Below are 15,756 nucleotides of genomic sequence, written 5' to 3' on the forward strand. Positions count from 1 at the left end.
GCCTGGCAGCTCTGCCCCAGAACACCCCGTGCTGGGGGAGCTTCCCGTGCAGAGGGATCAGGGACCCCCCTGGCCGCGGCCGCTGCGCTGGGCGCTGTGCCCAGAACATCGTGTGCCCGGGCGCGTGATTTAACCACACGATCGTGTTTCCTCTTGAACTTTTGCAAAAGTACTTCAGTAAGGCAGGTCTTGGTGGGTCATGATGGGCTCCTGGGAAAGCCAGAGGCTGGGACTGGCCAGGGGCTGGGTGAGCTTGCTGCCCCACTCAGCCCAGCCCCATGGGGACCACCAAAGCTCCCAGTGCCCTCACCTTGGGGCAAGCACAGTATGTTCCCCTCCTTGCAAACTGTGCCATGAGCCTCTCGCCAGCACCGGACTGCCCCTGCTGCCAGCAGGGAAGCTAAAGGCAACTTTTAAATTGTTTTATTATTGGAAAGGTGGTACTGTGAAACAGGCTGGCACTTCCTCCCCACCCCTGAATCTTTATGGAGTCTATCCTTGGCACACACTAACAGCTGTTCCCACCTGCGCCACGAGTGGTACAAACCCTGGGCAGCAACACAATGGGACACCTGCAGGCTCCAGCAGTGGGGAGATGGTTCAGCTTTCACTCTGTTTCCATTGTAGTTATTTGGGGATGGAAATACTGGGACCTCAGAGGTCAGAAGTAGCTTTGGTCCCATCCCAAGGGTGTGGCACAGCTGCAACAGACACTGTGCTGTGTCTCTACATCCAAGAGAGCTGGAGAGGGGGATGGAATGAGGTGGTCCTTAAGGTCCCTTCCAACCCAAACCCTTCTGTGGTTCTATGATCCACCAGGCCATGGCCTTGCATTCACTGTCAGGATGTCCTGTCCTCTCCCCTCCACTGCTGCCACCACCCCACTCTGCTCACTGGGAACTGCTTCCCCCCCACCTGGTAATGAGAAGTGGTGAATGATTTTGCAGCAATACTGATGTACACAAGCTCTGCACACTCAGCCAGAGCCTGACTCTGTGAGGTTTATTGCAGGGTTTATTAAGGAGAGCTTCCTCCCAGTGATCAGTCAAGGGGGAGGACAGCCGGGGCTTTTTAGTTCCCTCCTAACTTCGACAGAGAGTAGGTGGTTGCTCAGGGAGTGACACCCAGCGTGGTGATGGCAGCAGGAGGTGACAGGACACTCTGCTCACTCGGTCTCCGTGTCGCTGTCGGGACTGAGGACGTTGAGGGGCTGCACACGCAGCGAGTCGTAGTTGGGCGGGGGGGTGCCGGGTTCGGGGGGCAGAGCTTTGCCCCTGGGCAGGGCACCCATGGGTTCATGCTGGAAGCCCAGGTTGGTGTGAGCCTCCACCAGCTCCGACACCGTGGGAGGCGCGTCCGGGTACCGCGCCCGCGCCCGCTTCTGCTTCAGGCCTTTGCACCAGCTGATCACGTTGATGATGGTGATCCACAGCGAGTCAATGATGATCTCCCCGAACTCAATGAGGCACAGCACTGAGCCACCCATCCAGAACCCAAACTGGCCTCCAAGGCTTGAGAGTAGCCAAACAATCTGTGGGAGAAGAGTGGAGTGAGCCAAGGTGGTGGAGCCCCATCCCCGATCTGCCCCCCTGTGCTGGTGCCAAGATGGGTGATGGCCCTGCACCTGGGACCTGCCCACCACATCCCCTGCTGTGCAGGTGCTGCCCTGTCGGGTTGTACTCCCCAGTGCTGGGGACTGGGATGGGAGGTGGAGGGGAGGATGAACTGAGGGCTGTGAGCCGACCGGCGGAGGCAACTTTGTCTGCTTCGTTACAGCAAACATGTGAGACAGCAGCCCCAAGGGGTGTGACAGACTGGCTGCTGAGGGGCATCTCTGGCCAGGGCTGATCAGCCCCAGGGAGCTGAGCCCAGCCTGTGTCCTGGCTGACTGGCTTCTGTGTCTGCTCTGCCAGAAGGACTGGGACAGGCACTCACTGTCGTGGCAGCTGACTCTGAGATGGTGCGGTAGTTGTATTCCTGGAAGTAAATGTTCAGCTTGATAATCCCGTTCCTGTAAGGAACAAAAACCAGCTCAGAGAGGAGCTGGGCTGTGGAGGACCCATACCTCTGCTCCAGCCTGACCATGGGACGGAGAGACACCGAGACGTAAGCATGAAGGGATAAATGTTATGACATAGGAGCTGCCTTTAATGCTGATTTTACTTAACACATTTGAGTTTTCCTGGCCTGGTTTGCAGCTCTGAAGAGCAGAGGACATGCATGAAGTGCCTTTTGGATCTGCTTTCTGCATCTCCCAGGTGAACATGTGCCAAACCTTGTCCTCCCCCTGCTCTCGCACACGCGTGCGCTGGCCCAGAGCCAAGGCTCGTGTCAGTCTGATGTTAACAGGCTCAGCAGAGAAGATAAAGTGCTTGTTCCTTTCACTCACCTGTCCAGAGTCACATTTGTTGACATATCCCTTTCATAAGACAGAATATGGAAAATCCAGTCCTAGAAAAACAAAATCTATTCAGAATGAGCAGAAGCATCCGATGCTCCTGAAGAGCACGGAGTCCCGCGGGTGCTGCATCCCGTCCCACACAACCCCAGCCCTGTAAGCAGCTGAGGGGGGTGCTGTGGACCTGAGTGGGTGGGCTCTGCCACAGCAGGAGGTGGGTGCTCCTGCCCTGTGGGAAGGCCCCCCTGCACCACACAGGCACGTGGTGTGGAAGGTGGGTGCTCAGTCTTGGGCTGTCACAGGCACTTAGAGCAGAATCCCAGGGTGGAGGAGCTGCTGTGGGGAGGTCCCTCCTCCCACCTTGTACCTTGGTTTCTGCTGCTGGTTTGTGCGTGGAAAATGTGGAATTTAGCAAAGAGGTGCTGGGACCTGGATAGCAGCCTTGACAATAGTGAGTGTCCATGTGGCTGGGAACAGGTAACCTTTAATGTCTCTTCCAAACCAAGGAATCAGGTTTACCTCAGAGGCTTCTGATGGCCAGTCTGCCATGGAGATGGTCATCTTGTACTGCGTGTCACTGCAGGGAGGAGGGAGAGCATTAGTACAGAGGTTTCCCCTTCCCTGAAGTCCCTGGAACTTCAGTTCTCACAGAACAAACCAGCCCTGCGGAGTTTGCTGCTGTTTTAGGAAGGTCAGGACTGATGGGAGCTGAAATGCAGGATCTCTCCACCTCCACAGTGGTCAGATCAGGTGCAGGTACTCACTTGCATGTTTCCTTACAGGAGTCGATGCAGATCTGTCGTTGTTTTATGCTGGATCTCAGTGAGAAATAGCAATATGCTGTTTGGTGAAAACAAAATTGAAATATCTGTTTAGATAAGGATCTGCTTACTGGCTTATATCAATTTCATTTATCAAAATAAATGTTAGGTGTGACCCTGCTGCACAGATTTGCCATCTTCCCCTCCAACTTTCCTTTCCTTGAGAAACCTGGGCAAATCCCTCAGACAATTTAATAATAAATTAAAAATAAGCCGCAACTCTCTGCAGACAGTTCCTATGGAAGTGGCTTGCTGGGGGTCAGTATGTTTGGCAGAGCCCAGCTGCTGCCAGCAGGGAGCTGTGCCACCCCAGGGCAGCACTGGAGCCGCCCCTGCCCCTGCCAGGGACAGTTGTTTCAGGACCCAAACTCTTTGGGCACAGAGGCTGGCAGTGTTACCCTGTGTTTTTCTCCCCAGTGCCCAGGGACTCCCTCAGCCCTCAGCCAGGACCAAGATTTGGCCCCTTCTGCCCAGCACTGGCCCAAGCAGCCACACAGACACCTGTCTCAGGGAAAAGCCACCGAGTGGCTGCGGTGACAACGGCAGCAGGTCCCGCGGGCAGCGCTGGGTGAGCTCTTACCCCAGCCTGGGTTGTCCTCGTTGTTGCAGTAATTCACCCCTTTGGGTAAAGGGAACATGTAGTGGCCACATCCACAGATCTCAACCATGTGGTTTTGGAAACAGGAGCGCAGGCAAGCCTGGAGAGGGAAGAGGAATGCTTAGGCATGGGCTGAGCCATGAGCTCAGTGAGGCATGAAGTTAATCACCCAAGACTGGAGTGGGATTCTGGATGAGGCAGCACAAAGCAATAGCAAAGTCTATGAGAAGATAATTAAATTTAACAGCTGCAGGTAGGACAAGCAGAGAATTTCTGTGTGATAGGAAAGGTCTAGAGAGTTCAGAGCAGTCAGGGAGTGATGGAAGAGCCCAGTTTTGCTGAAAGGGCTCTGCAGTGACGTTACGTGGACACAGAACTCCAACAGCATTAGCACTTCTAGGGAATAACGCAATCCTTCCGAGTGTTTGCTTAAACCTTACACAAGCATCTTCAAAAGTTGGGCAAGGTGGTCCAGTTGTTATATTAAATAAAGGCAGAAATATAAAACCACTGCCAGCCCAAAGCCCTCCCAATCTCGGGTTGCATTTGTGAATCACCCCAAAGGGTTTGAGTGTTTCCCTTATTGCCGGATTGCAACCTCCAGAGCTGCTTCTCCCTCTGGTACAGCCTGTTACAAATTAACCCGTGCTTAGTGCTTGCACTCTAATTTTCTACAGTTTCAAGGTTTACAAACACTCAGCTTTCTCATCCCAATTACCCTCCATGCTAGCCAAAGATTTAATGCTTTCATGATTTTTCCTGAACACCTTTGTTTGATTTAAAAAGGTGTTTTACCTGTATGGAGTAGGAGGTGTTGTATTGGCTGTAGAGGTTTTTAACGGGCACATCAGAGCCATTTATGGTGCAGTCACTGTAGGGATAGCCCATCCGCTCCAGCTCATCCTGGAAGGAAACCCAAACAGCAAACTTTGGTTATTGCTCCTCCCCAGGGCCCTGTGACTGTTTTCCAGAGACTCTAATTCCCTGCTGGCTCTGGCAAAAATAAAAGAGTCAGCAGCATCAGAGCTAAAGGGGCTGCAGCCTCTACCCCAGGCAGATCCAGGTAGGTGTTCAGGGGTTGGCAAAGCACCTTCTGACATGCCAGAGGAAGAGGCAACAATGACCTGAACCCAATATTCTGGGCTCAATACAGCCCTTTGCCAGGACAGTTACATAAAAGTCTCCATAAACTGCTCCAGCCCCCGGCTGGCGTGTACCTTGACTCCTTTGGTTTGAGCCAGTTCAGCCAAGACTTAAAGCAAACTTGGTTTTGGTCCCATCAGATAACATTATTCTCAGACAATCTGCTCCCCAGGAATGCCACACATACCACCAGCACTCCAATGGACGTTTCCGTCCCGGCCATGGCGTAGATGCCCTGATCCTTGAGGAAGGGAAAGCTCTTCTGCTGATGCAGCATGAGCCTGGCCCCAGCAGCAGAGGACAGGTAGGGGATGTAGTCCTGCTGACTGATGTCCAGAATCAGCTTCAGCCCTGGGACACCAGACAAAACACTTAGAACAGGAATTGTATCAGAAGGCAAGGCTTTAGGGGGGAAAAAGAGTCTATTTTGTCCTCCCTGTTCCTTGGGGAAAGGTTGGGGTCTGGCTGCCATGGCAGCCTGATCTGTGCAGGAACACTTCTGATGGAGAATGCCCAGAATAGGAATATCTGGGAATAGTCAGGTGTTGCCTCACATATTTCAACTATCCAGATGTTGCACTTCTGCTACGTGTAACCTTTGTGGTCACTTTATTTCTGGGTGACACATTTCCCTTTTGGGAATTATCCCCTTCTGGAAAGCCCCTGCTCCCTGCCACAGTGCTCCAGCGACACAGGAATGATAAATCTGTCCTGAGTGACAGAAATGGGTACCGAGAGACAGACAAACATCCCCCATTTCTGCCTCTCCAGCCCCCTCCTCTGCTGCAGAGCACCCCCTTACCGAACTCGGCTCCGGGGTTGGAAGAATTCAAAGCCTCTTCATCCATGCCCCAGTTAAAGATGTAGCAGTTACCATGGTCTGGGTGGTAGATTTGGGTGAAATTCCTATAAGAATCATATACATAGAACTGTGACCCTTGGGAGGACTAAAGGGGTGTGAGATAATGCAGCTGGTGGGCCCAGTGCTTGGCAGCTGTGCTGGGGTTCATCCTCCACTGCCTCGCTTGCTGAACACCTGCACAGGAATTCCAGCTGATATCATGTCAATCAATCTGCTGTTGAAAAAAAGGCAAAGCAGGGTACATGTGTGTGCTGGGACACAGCCCTGAGGACAGCACTCCACTGGGACAGAGAGGAATGGTCACACAGGTGAGGGATGTAATTGCTCAGCCTGAGCTGTGGTACCAGGTTTGGGCTGGTGTTACAGCTCATGCTTTGATAACAATCCTCTGTTGCCCTTGTTGCAGAAGGAGCATTGCAGAAGGACCAGGGCTCCCCACAGCCTGTGGTGCTGCTCTGTGCTCCCCTTTCTTAACACTGGAAATAGGAATTTGGGGTTCATAGGAAACAAAGATGTCTAAAATGAATTGTGTAAAAAGGGAGAGGGTCTGTAACTGGGGGCTGTGCTGCCTGATGGATATGCTGACTCAGCACCTGGTTATCACTCAGTACTCTGGGAAGCCCCAGGTGCTGTTAGCCTTGATATGTCATGAGGAAAACAGCCCATCTACAGCTCTAACTCAAGCCAGCGCTGTCTCAAAGTAACCCATTTCAGTCAGGATCACTCTGGGAAGTGTTTTTAGAGCTGAGGACCAGCACCAATCTTGTTATTAGTTGATCTATACATTAAAAAGACTTCCCCCCAAAAGACTTCCCCCCCCCTTGCTGTTCCACTGGAGGTCTGTCCATTCCTGCTGGGATGGAAAGGGGCAGGGAACTCAGTGTGCACCTACTTGTAGTTGCAGGGTTCAGCCCCATAGAGACACGCCAGGATCATGTCCTCTGCCTGGTAGCCCATCCTGATCCTCTCGTGCAGCGGGACCTTGGAGAGGATGGAGGTGGACTGCAGGATGTACCACTCGGTCACCGCCTGCGCCGCGCTGGTGAAGTTCCGGTACGTGCAGTTGTTGGAGCCCTGATGGCTGCACTGGGGACACAGGGCAGGCAGGTCTGAGCCCCTGTGGGGATGGCAGGGGGGACCCATGGCATGACCCTCCTCCCCACATGCCAGCCCTGCCTGCAGCTCCCAGGAATTGCGAGGTACAGCCAGGCAGAGCCACGAGCCAGCCGTGACACTTCCCAGCTGCCACACTTCGTGTGCTCACAGGGTCCCTCCCCAGGGGTGTTTCACAGCTGGGCAGGCTATTCAGTCAGTCCCAGGCTGACCTTCACAAGCTAACAGAATACATCACTTTTGGGCCAATCCTTTAAGGCTGGAGTTCCCCAGCTTCCAAGGTCTGCTCGGGCAGGGTCCTTGGAGCCTCCGTGGGAGGAGGGGTGAGGGGTTGTGAGACCATCGTGTGCCTCTGAGCCGTGGACCACAGCAGGAAAGGGGCAGGGGCAGCAGCCACAGCTGCTCCCTGGCATTTTGGGTACCCGACACAAGGAAGAGGTGAACGTGTCCATTGCCTGGGAGCCTGCGTGGAGCACCCCTGCCCTGGTTCCACCCTGGGCTCAGCCCGTAGCAGGGGGTGAGTCTGGGCACAGGCAGCCCCCAGCCCTGGCACAGTCAGACCAGAGACTCGAGGCAGAGCAACTGTGGGCAGCTGACAGGGAGGAGACATGGATCTCCAAGCTGCATCCCTGCCGAGGTGCCCACATGTCCCATCCCTCATCCCTGCCCTCTGCCTCCTCATGACCCCTCTCACCAGCTTCACTGCCAGCTTGTACTTCTTTTCTTCCGTTGTTGCGTTGGCTGGGGCAGGTGGAGCAGTGGTTTGGTTCCCCACAGTGGTTTCACTGTACATGGTGGTTTCATTGCCCTCAGAGCTCAGGTTGTCCCCAGCAGTTTCGCTGCTCGCAGCGGTCTCGTTGTCCCCAGCAGTCTGATTGGTCTCAAAGATGTCCAGGATGACAGGATTGTCTTTGTCGTGCTCGTCGATGAGGACCAGGGGGATCTGGTTCCAGAGCTGCAGGTCGAGTGGTGGGGACACACTGTCACTGACGTTCCCTGGGGTGGGCTGCAGGATCCTCTCCAGCGCTGCCTCGATGAGCCTGTCCAGCTCCTTCAGCAGGTGCTTCACCTCCGAGTACCTGAGGGACCAGGAGCTGTGACCGGGCGGTGTCACGGCACTGGGGACATGTGGCAGCTCGCCTGGCTTGGACCTTCCCAGGGACCTCGGATTGCTGCCTAAAATTTACTGGAGGGCAATGGGAGCTTCCATGTGGAGCATGGCCAGCTTGGCATCCCAGAAACCCACAGCCAGCCAGAAAGGCAGCAAGAGGGTAAAAATAGGGAGTGTTGCAGAGGTGAACCTGCCAGCATAGGGCTGAATTGATTTTAGTTCAGTGATTCACTACAGTTTACACAAGCAGAGAAAAAACTACCCCAAAGCAATTCCTGTGTTGGCTGAGAGCATCTTTTCTTGGGCTGCAAGGTTGCATGGATATGAATGTAAAGCAACTCTAAATTTAAAGCAACACTAACAAAAATCAGTGACTTCTTTGAAATCACAACTGAGTTCTCTGCAGCTCCTTGCAGACATGGCTGTGTTACTAGCTCTTAATGACTGGAGTGTGAGCAATAAAGAGAACATTCACAATGAGGAAGGGGAAGGAAAAGAATTGTGGGGAAAGATTGAAAGACTGATTTTGGCTGTGACAGGTGAGCTAAACTTGGTTTTTTTAATGAGATGAGGAAAGTTTGCAGGGAGAAAAAACCTTCATTAGATTGATTGGTATGGTACAGAAATTTTGCTAGGAAGAAATTTTCAGCTGTGAGGGTGGGGAGGCCCTGGCACAGGTTGCCCAAAAAGCTTCGGCCGCCCCATCCCTGGAAGTGTCCAAGGCCAGGTTGGACAGGGCTTGGATCAACTTGGGCTAGTGGAAGGTGATCCTGCCTGTGGCAGGGAGTGGAATGAGAAGAGCTTTGAGGTCCCTTCCCACCCAAACCATTCTGGGATTCTATGAAATCCAGGAAAATACAGGCAGATGAACCCTCCTCTGGCTCTGAGCCATTCACCCTTGTATTGTTCTTCTTTATTTGGTTTTTAGTGCCACTTGGTGAGTCAATTGATGCTCCTAAGGTGACACTTGAGACAAGACCAGGCCTGCAGTACCTCCCCCTGGCAGTGTATCTGAGGGGTTAGAGCACAGATGGGTACATTGGGGAATCAAAGCTTACTTGAAAGGGTTGGCATTGCAGACGGTGACTGCAGGGAACTTCATGGTCTTAAAGCCGATGGAGAGAGATGAGGTGACGTTGTAGGACAAGTAGGTGTTGATGAGGATCCCCCACTGCCAGAACACCAGGGATGCAAAGAGCAATGTTAGGAAGAACCAGATTAGTTTCTTCTTTGGCCCCTCCTTGATGATGCGCTTGGGGCCGTGGGTGTTGGTGTTGTCGCAGTACCAGACCAGCAGCTCCTTGTAGGTGTAGCCGGGGCCCTTCTGCAGGCGGTGCAGGGCCCGCACCAGGTACTTCTTCAGGTTCATGCTGCTGCCTGCCAACAGAAGAAAAGACATCAGATCAGCTCTGTGGAGGAGCAGGGCTGTGCCACACCAGGTGCACCTGCACTGTCAGCGCAGCAGAGGTGGGATGGTCACCGTGGTGGCACAGCCCTGGTTTATAACCCAGGAGAATCTCAGTGTGGACGTTCTGCAGGGTCACACCTTGGCAGTGACACGTGCCCCAGCCTCCTGGGAGGGCACAGAGGAGCTTTGGCATTGGTAGCTCCAAAGGTGGCAAATGCTGGTGTCCCTGCTGGCCCCACCGGAGCTGAGTGACCCGAACCTGCAGGACATATCTGTGCCTGGTGACTCCTGAGTGTGGCCACGGGCCCCGTGGTGTTGCAATGCCCCACCAGATGCTGCTCAGTGAGTGGGAATGCTGTGTGCACACTGACACAGCTGGAACACTATCCCCAGCCTCAGCCAACACTAGGTGGACCAAGCAGTACATGCAGGAGCTGGCTCAGGTAGAGCTCGGGCTCACAGCATTCGGGGTTCAACCTCACAAGGGGCTTAAGACAATTTTTCTTAAAGGTAAGAAGTATTAGAGTGTACCCAGCACTTGGAGGGGCAGCAGAAGAGGAGCTGGAAGCAGCAGCACCTTTCCCAGGACCAGCAATGCTGTCCAGGGCTGCTGCCTACCAGAGGAAGGACAGTGGATTGTTTTTTTCCATCAAATTCCTTTGTCTGTCAGATACTATCAGTATGAGCCGACCCCCTCCCCCCAGGTGAGGGATGCTGCATACTTGACATTCATTTTGTGAGTAAATAGAACATTTTGTGCTGCTATTTTAAGGTGAGAATCTGTGTTACTAAATCTTAACATCCTGAGGCAATATTTCAAAATGAACCTGAGACGGCCACTCAGAATGTTTTTCAGATTTAAGCTGCAAGAGAGCAGAGTTAAAGATTAATGCCGGGAATAGCCCCCATCCCAGAAGGAAGAGAGCTGGAATAACGCAGTGATAGTTCACTAGGGAGCAGCACTCAGCAGGGCACGGAGTGACACGGCGTTACTTGCAGGTGAACAAAGGTACAGAAGGCAGTGAGGGGTGCACAAAGGCCCTGGAGAGTGGAAGCAGCTGGGCCCTTTGTACTTTTCAAAAAAAAAAGGTAATACTGATTCCTTGGTCTATTGGCCAGATCTGCACAATCCCTGAGTAGCACATACAGAGTTTGGTAGCAGTATAAAATCCAATAGATTTTTGAAGTCTCACTCCATGATCCAAAGATAGATGATGGGTTTCACTGCATCCTTATTACCTGTGACATTAGATGTAGGTGACACCTTAATGGGAGAGGACTTCTGAAAGAACAAACCCCAGCTGCTTCCTCTAAGATCTGAGGGCAGGCTCTACTCCCATAGGAAAGGGTTTTGTTCTCCAAGCAACATGTGTCTTGGGAGCTGGACCCACCATCACCAGCTCATCCTCTGTGACCTTGTGCCACAGAGGTTCCCTCTGCCATTGCTTGAAGGGGATTTGCTCATGGAAGGAGCTGATATTGCACCAGATCCTGGCTGGGTTTTGGGCAGGGATATAAGGAGAACGGGAACCACAACTTCAGCCTCTGCTGATTTCCCAGCGGCTGCTGCGCCTGAGCCCCTGCAGTGTGAGCTCAGCCCTTCCTCAGCTGTACAGAACAGAATTGTCAGAGCTCATTGAAATGTAGGGAGCCTAGGGAGGCAGATAAGGAAATATTTTCCAGCTTTGAAGAAATCCAATAGAAGATTTTGGTTAGATTGAAATTACAACTCCCCCTGCCCCATGTGGGGCAGGATCCACCCGGCTGGTCCCAGCTGGCCACGTGCCCTTGGCTGTCCCTGTTGTCACCAGCTACTGGCCTGGCCAGAGCATGGGCTCCTGCCACGGGGATCCCCCACTTATGTACGGGTCTCTCTGGGTTACTCACCAACTGCCATTGCTGGGAGAAGTTGTTATTTCTTCTCATATTGGATGAAAGAAATGGTACAAAGCAAAGCTGCACTTGGCTGTACCTGGATTAGTTTTGTTCAATGTAATTTCTCACTTTAACGGTTTTCTTCTTACCTTTATTTCCAGAGTGTTTCCAAACAGACTTGTTCCTTTCTCACAGCTGGAAGCTGCTCCAGGTGAGCTGCCCAAGCCCCTGTTTGTGGGGGCTCCTTCCCCTGCACAGCACTCAGTGCTCAGGGGCTGGAGATGCCCAGAGGGAGTTTGGTGCCAGATTTGGTGCCAGGTTGGAGCGGGTCCTGCTCTGCTCCATGAGTGGGCTGCACCTGAGCAGAGAAGTGACAAATGAGGGACAACAAGACCCACCCTCCATCGGTGCACAGAGAACTGTCACCCTTTCCAAAGCCCCTCCAGAACGTGGGAGCAGAGCAGTGGTGGAGCAGGAGCTGAGCAGGGCTGGGGGCTCGGGAGATGCCACCCCTCTGATGGACTCACAGCCCTGAATCCTTCATAGGTGGCTCAGGGGAATCAGCACATGCTTCCCATCTGCTCCAGGCTGCCCTGGTCACACCAGGGGCATCTGAACTGACTGTTGGAAGCTGACCCCAGGGACACGAGACCCTGCGGGGCACAAGGTGCCAGGGGTCCCTCTCCTAGCAGCACCCATGCCCTGTTATGACAGAAGCCATCCTAAGATAAACCTGCTCCTGGTTGCAGTGGGGTTTCTCTGTGCTGTGGCTGTGTCCTCCCTGTCCCCAGCAGTCAAGTCCAGCCCTGCCTCATCCCAGCATCATCCCAGCTGAAACTCCTCCACCTCACTGTGAGATCAGACTCCCACATTACGAAACAATTGTGGTGACTGTGTTGAATCTCCTCCGGGATTTTCCTGGGGCAATTCCCACTTGAAAGAAATAAAGGCATAAGCAAACCTTCGCACAGTCCTGGAAGTTCCAGGGTGGGACCTGGGCTGCAAAACCACCCCAACACTACCAGCCTGATGCCACTGTGATTGCTCAGCACTTTCTCTACTGGGACACACAGCATCATTCCTCTTATCACCAGCTGTTCACCTGACATCTTCCCCCTGAGCCTGAGGGAAAGGCTTTGTTTTCCTTGAGAAGACATTCATGCTCTCTAGTGGTATTTTTTGCAAATTGGAGAAATTTTTTGCATTACCTCACAAGTTTACAGGTTGCCAGTTTGAAAAGTAGAGCAGTAATATGTCAACAAACAGTGAATGCCCATCCCCAGGTGGAGTCAGAGCTCCAGCAGATGCTCTGCCTTGCTGGTGGTGTGCAGGGAGAGTGGCCCCAGCACAGGGCTGGCTCCAATGCCCACGGCTCCAACCCACGCAGGCGCCTCCACGTCCAACCCCAGCAGGCACGAGTGCAGCACTCCAGGAGTATTTACAGTCTGGGAGCTGAGATAGCACTCGCCTGACTCTGTGCCATGTGTTGCACTCTCTGTCCCCTCCTCCCCTGCCTAACCCTGTGTTCCCCTCTGCTCTGGAGATAGGCTGGGAGAACTGAGAGTGTTCAGCCTGGAGAAGAGAAGGCTCCGGAGAAACTTTGGAACCCCTTCCAGTACCTAACAGGGCTCCAAGAGCTGGAGAGGGACTTGGGACAAGGACCTGGAACAACAGAACAAGGGGAAATGGCTTCACACTGACAGAGAGCAGGATTAGATGTGATATTGGGAAGAAATTCCTCTCTGGGAGGGTGGGGAGGCCCTGGCACAGGTTGCCCAGAGAAGCTGTGGCTGCCCCATCCCTGGAAGTGTCCAAGATCAGGTTGGACAGGGCTTGGAGCAACCTGGGCTAGTGGAAGGTGTCCCTGCCCATGGCAGGGGATGGAACAAGGTGACCCTTAAAATCCCTTCTGAGCAAAACCATTCTATGATTCTATTGTTCCCGTGATGTCCCTTTCTCCGAGGACGATGACAAACTGTGCTTCTCACATGCCAGGAGGGTCACATTGCTGAGAGTTAACTCTGCTGCTTGGGTGAGGAACAACAGGAATCCTGGATCATAAGCAGAGCAAACCCCACCCACCCCCAAACAGCTCTGTCCACCAGGATGCCAGGAGCATACTCTACCTCACTGGGAGACACCATCCTGGGGGACATGGCACATTTCCAACACCAAACCAAACACTGAACTATTCCACAAAGCTGTGGTTTGTTCCCATCCCCTTTTATCAAGGAGATTAAAGAAACCCCCTGTGTAAATACAGGTTAAATCTGAGTGACCACCCCTGGCTGCACGCCAGGTACATCCCAAATACCTGCCCGGCACGAAAACCTGCCCACTGCTGCAAAACCAGGCAGAGATCGGGTCACTTCAGGTCCGTATCAGTGTAAAAGACACCATGACCAGCCCCGTCGCGCCAGTCCCTTCGGCCCCGGGACGTCGCCGAGGGATGCCCGCAGTGCCGAGAGATGCCCGCGGGCATCCCTTGGCGGCGCCGCGGGGCCGAAGGGACCGGCCAGCACCGACCCCGCACCCCCTCTCCTGGCCCCCCCGCAGTCTCTCCCCGGTCCCCCCGTACCTGCCGCCCGTGCGGCTCCGGCAGAGCTCCCGCTGAGACCGGGACCGGCCACGCCGCCTCCCCTGTCCCGCCCCGTCCCGCCCCGATGGAGCGGCTAAACCCGCCCTCCCGCCGGCTGGAGTCGCTCCCAGGTTAATCCCTGCTCCTTGAAACCTTGCCTTGATTGTCTCGTAACACGTCCCAAGGAATGGCAGCTGATTCTGCTGCTTCTACTCCCATCATGCCAAGACCACCAGACACAGGCAGTGCCACAAACCTCACAGATTCACAGAATGATTTGGGTTGGAAGGGATTTTAAGGGTCACCTTGTGACCCTGCCATGGGCAGGGACACCTTCCACTAGCCCAGGTTACTCCAAGCCTGTCCAACCTGATCTTGGACACTTCCAGGGATGGGGCAGCCACAGCTTCTCTGGGCAACCTGTGCCAGGGCCTCCCCACCCTCCCAGGGAGAAATTTCTTCCCACTATCCTATCTATCTTGCCCTCTGTCAATGTGAAGCCATTCCCTCTTGACCTGTTGTTGCAGGTCCTTGTCCCAAGTCCCTCTCCAGCTCTTGGAGCCCCTTTAGGCACTGGAAGGGCCTCTCAGGTCTGGTGGCCATTGCCCTGCAGCAGGTCACAGTGTGTCTCAGTCTGGTTTGAGATGTCCCTGGTGCCAGGACATCACCTTGCTGCTTTGCCTTCCCTGGTGTCAACTGTCCCTGTTGTCAGGCTTTTGACACCGAACCTCCTCGGAACCATAAATCACCACTGAGAGCAGAGCATTGTACAGGGGAGCAATTTCCTCTTGGGAGAAAAGATAATGGCAGGTTCTTGTTCAGTCAGGACTTGGTCAGACTTTCCCAAATGTCCCCGTGTTCTGTTATTTGGGAACAAAGGGGATTTTATTTTTAACTGCCACAAGTGTACTTTGTGTCATGATGTCAGGAGGGGAATGTGGGATTGTGTTCGAGCAGTATCTCCAACAAGGGAAGCTGGAACAAACAGGCTTGATGGACCAGGACTTACCCGGTTCCTCTGTCCTGTCACAGTAATTGCCCTCCTATTGCTACTGATTTCCCAAAGAACAATGTCTGTTACCAGCTCTGGCTGCTCCTGCAATGGAAATAGTGCAGGTGGCATTTGCTCTGGGGTTTGGAACATCAGCTGCAGAGCCAGCAAAGCCAAATGTCCTTGAGTTTGGCTTGACTTTGCGTTGTCTCTCGCTTGTTTATGAGAAAGTTTATTTCATAAGCAAAAACCTTCTGCTGACAATACAGCTGAAACCCCGTGGGAAGCTCCCCTGCACCCCAGGCATTGTGTTCACAGCAGGGTGTTGTGCTGGTGTGATGCACTGCTGACAGCAGCTAAATACAGCTGGGACATCAGATCCAGGGGGGAAATCAGCCCTGAAACGGGTTTTATCTGCCCAATCAAAAACAGCAACTGCTCCTAAATTTGTCTGATGGGAGGAAAATATTTTCTTGGTGGCTGCAGTGGGCACAAAGGCAAGAGGAATTTTTCTGGGATGCTGTTAGGTCTGGATGTACTGATGAAATAAAGTAGAGCCCAAGGGCAGCTCTGCATGGAGGAAATCACTCCAAATCCCAGCCCAGGGGGTGGGAATGAGTTCAGGTCCACGGGAAAAACACAGGACTCATTCACATCTGGTTCTTTGTAAACTTGTGTTGCTTTTGGCCACATTATGCCCTTCAGCGTGGTGAGGGCTGAGGGCCCAGAGGGGGTCCCAGCCCAGTGGCCAGAGCTGAAGTTGCTCCTCGGTGCACATGGATTCCATGAGGATTTGGAAAGGCTCTTCAGTCCCCAGGAGCAGAAGTGGCACCGGGGCTTTGCTGCTCCTGAGCTCTG

General features: G+C 53.5%; 1 protein-coding gene across 1 annotated transcript; it reads right to left on the reverse strand.

The window, feature by feature from the left end:
• Positions 1 to 953: 953 nt before the first annotated feature.
• SCNN1B (sodium channel epithelial 1 subunit beta) lies at positions 954 to 13,978 on the reverse strand. The gene is made up of 14 exons (XM_064673503.1): positions 13,908 to 13,978; positions 11,479 to 11,687; positions 9,105 to 9,423; positions 7,630 to 8,014; positions 6,715 to 6,908; positions 5,763 to 5,866; positions 5,148 to 5,311; positions 4,613 to 4,720; positions 3,800 to 3,917; positions 3,163 to 3,238; positions 2,918 to 2,975; positions 2,390 to 2,451; positions 1,936 to 2,011; positions 954 to 1,531 (listed from the first exon to the last, which is right to left on the reverse strand). Exons 3-14 carry the CDS (start codon positions 9,413 to 9,415, stop codon positions 1,166 to 1,168), a joined length of 2,022 nt encoding a protein of 673 aa, XP_064529573.1. The 5' UTR covers positions 9,416 to 9,423; positions 11,479 to 11,687; positions 13,908 to 13,978; the 3' UTR covers positions 954 to 1,165.
• Between the last annotated feature and the right edge of the window lie 1,778 nt (positions 13,979 to 15,756).

This window comes from Pseudopipra pipra, chromosome 16 (genome assembly GCF_036250125.1).
Source record: "Pseudopipra pipra isolate bDixPip1 chromosome 16, bDixPip1.hap1, whole genome shotgun sequence".
NCBI classification, from domain to species: Eukaryota; Metazoa; Chordata; class Aves; order Passeriformes; family Pipridae; genus Pseudopipra; species Pseudopipra pipra.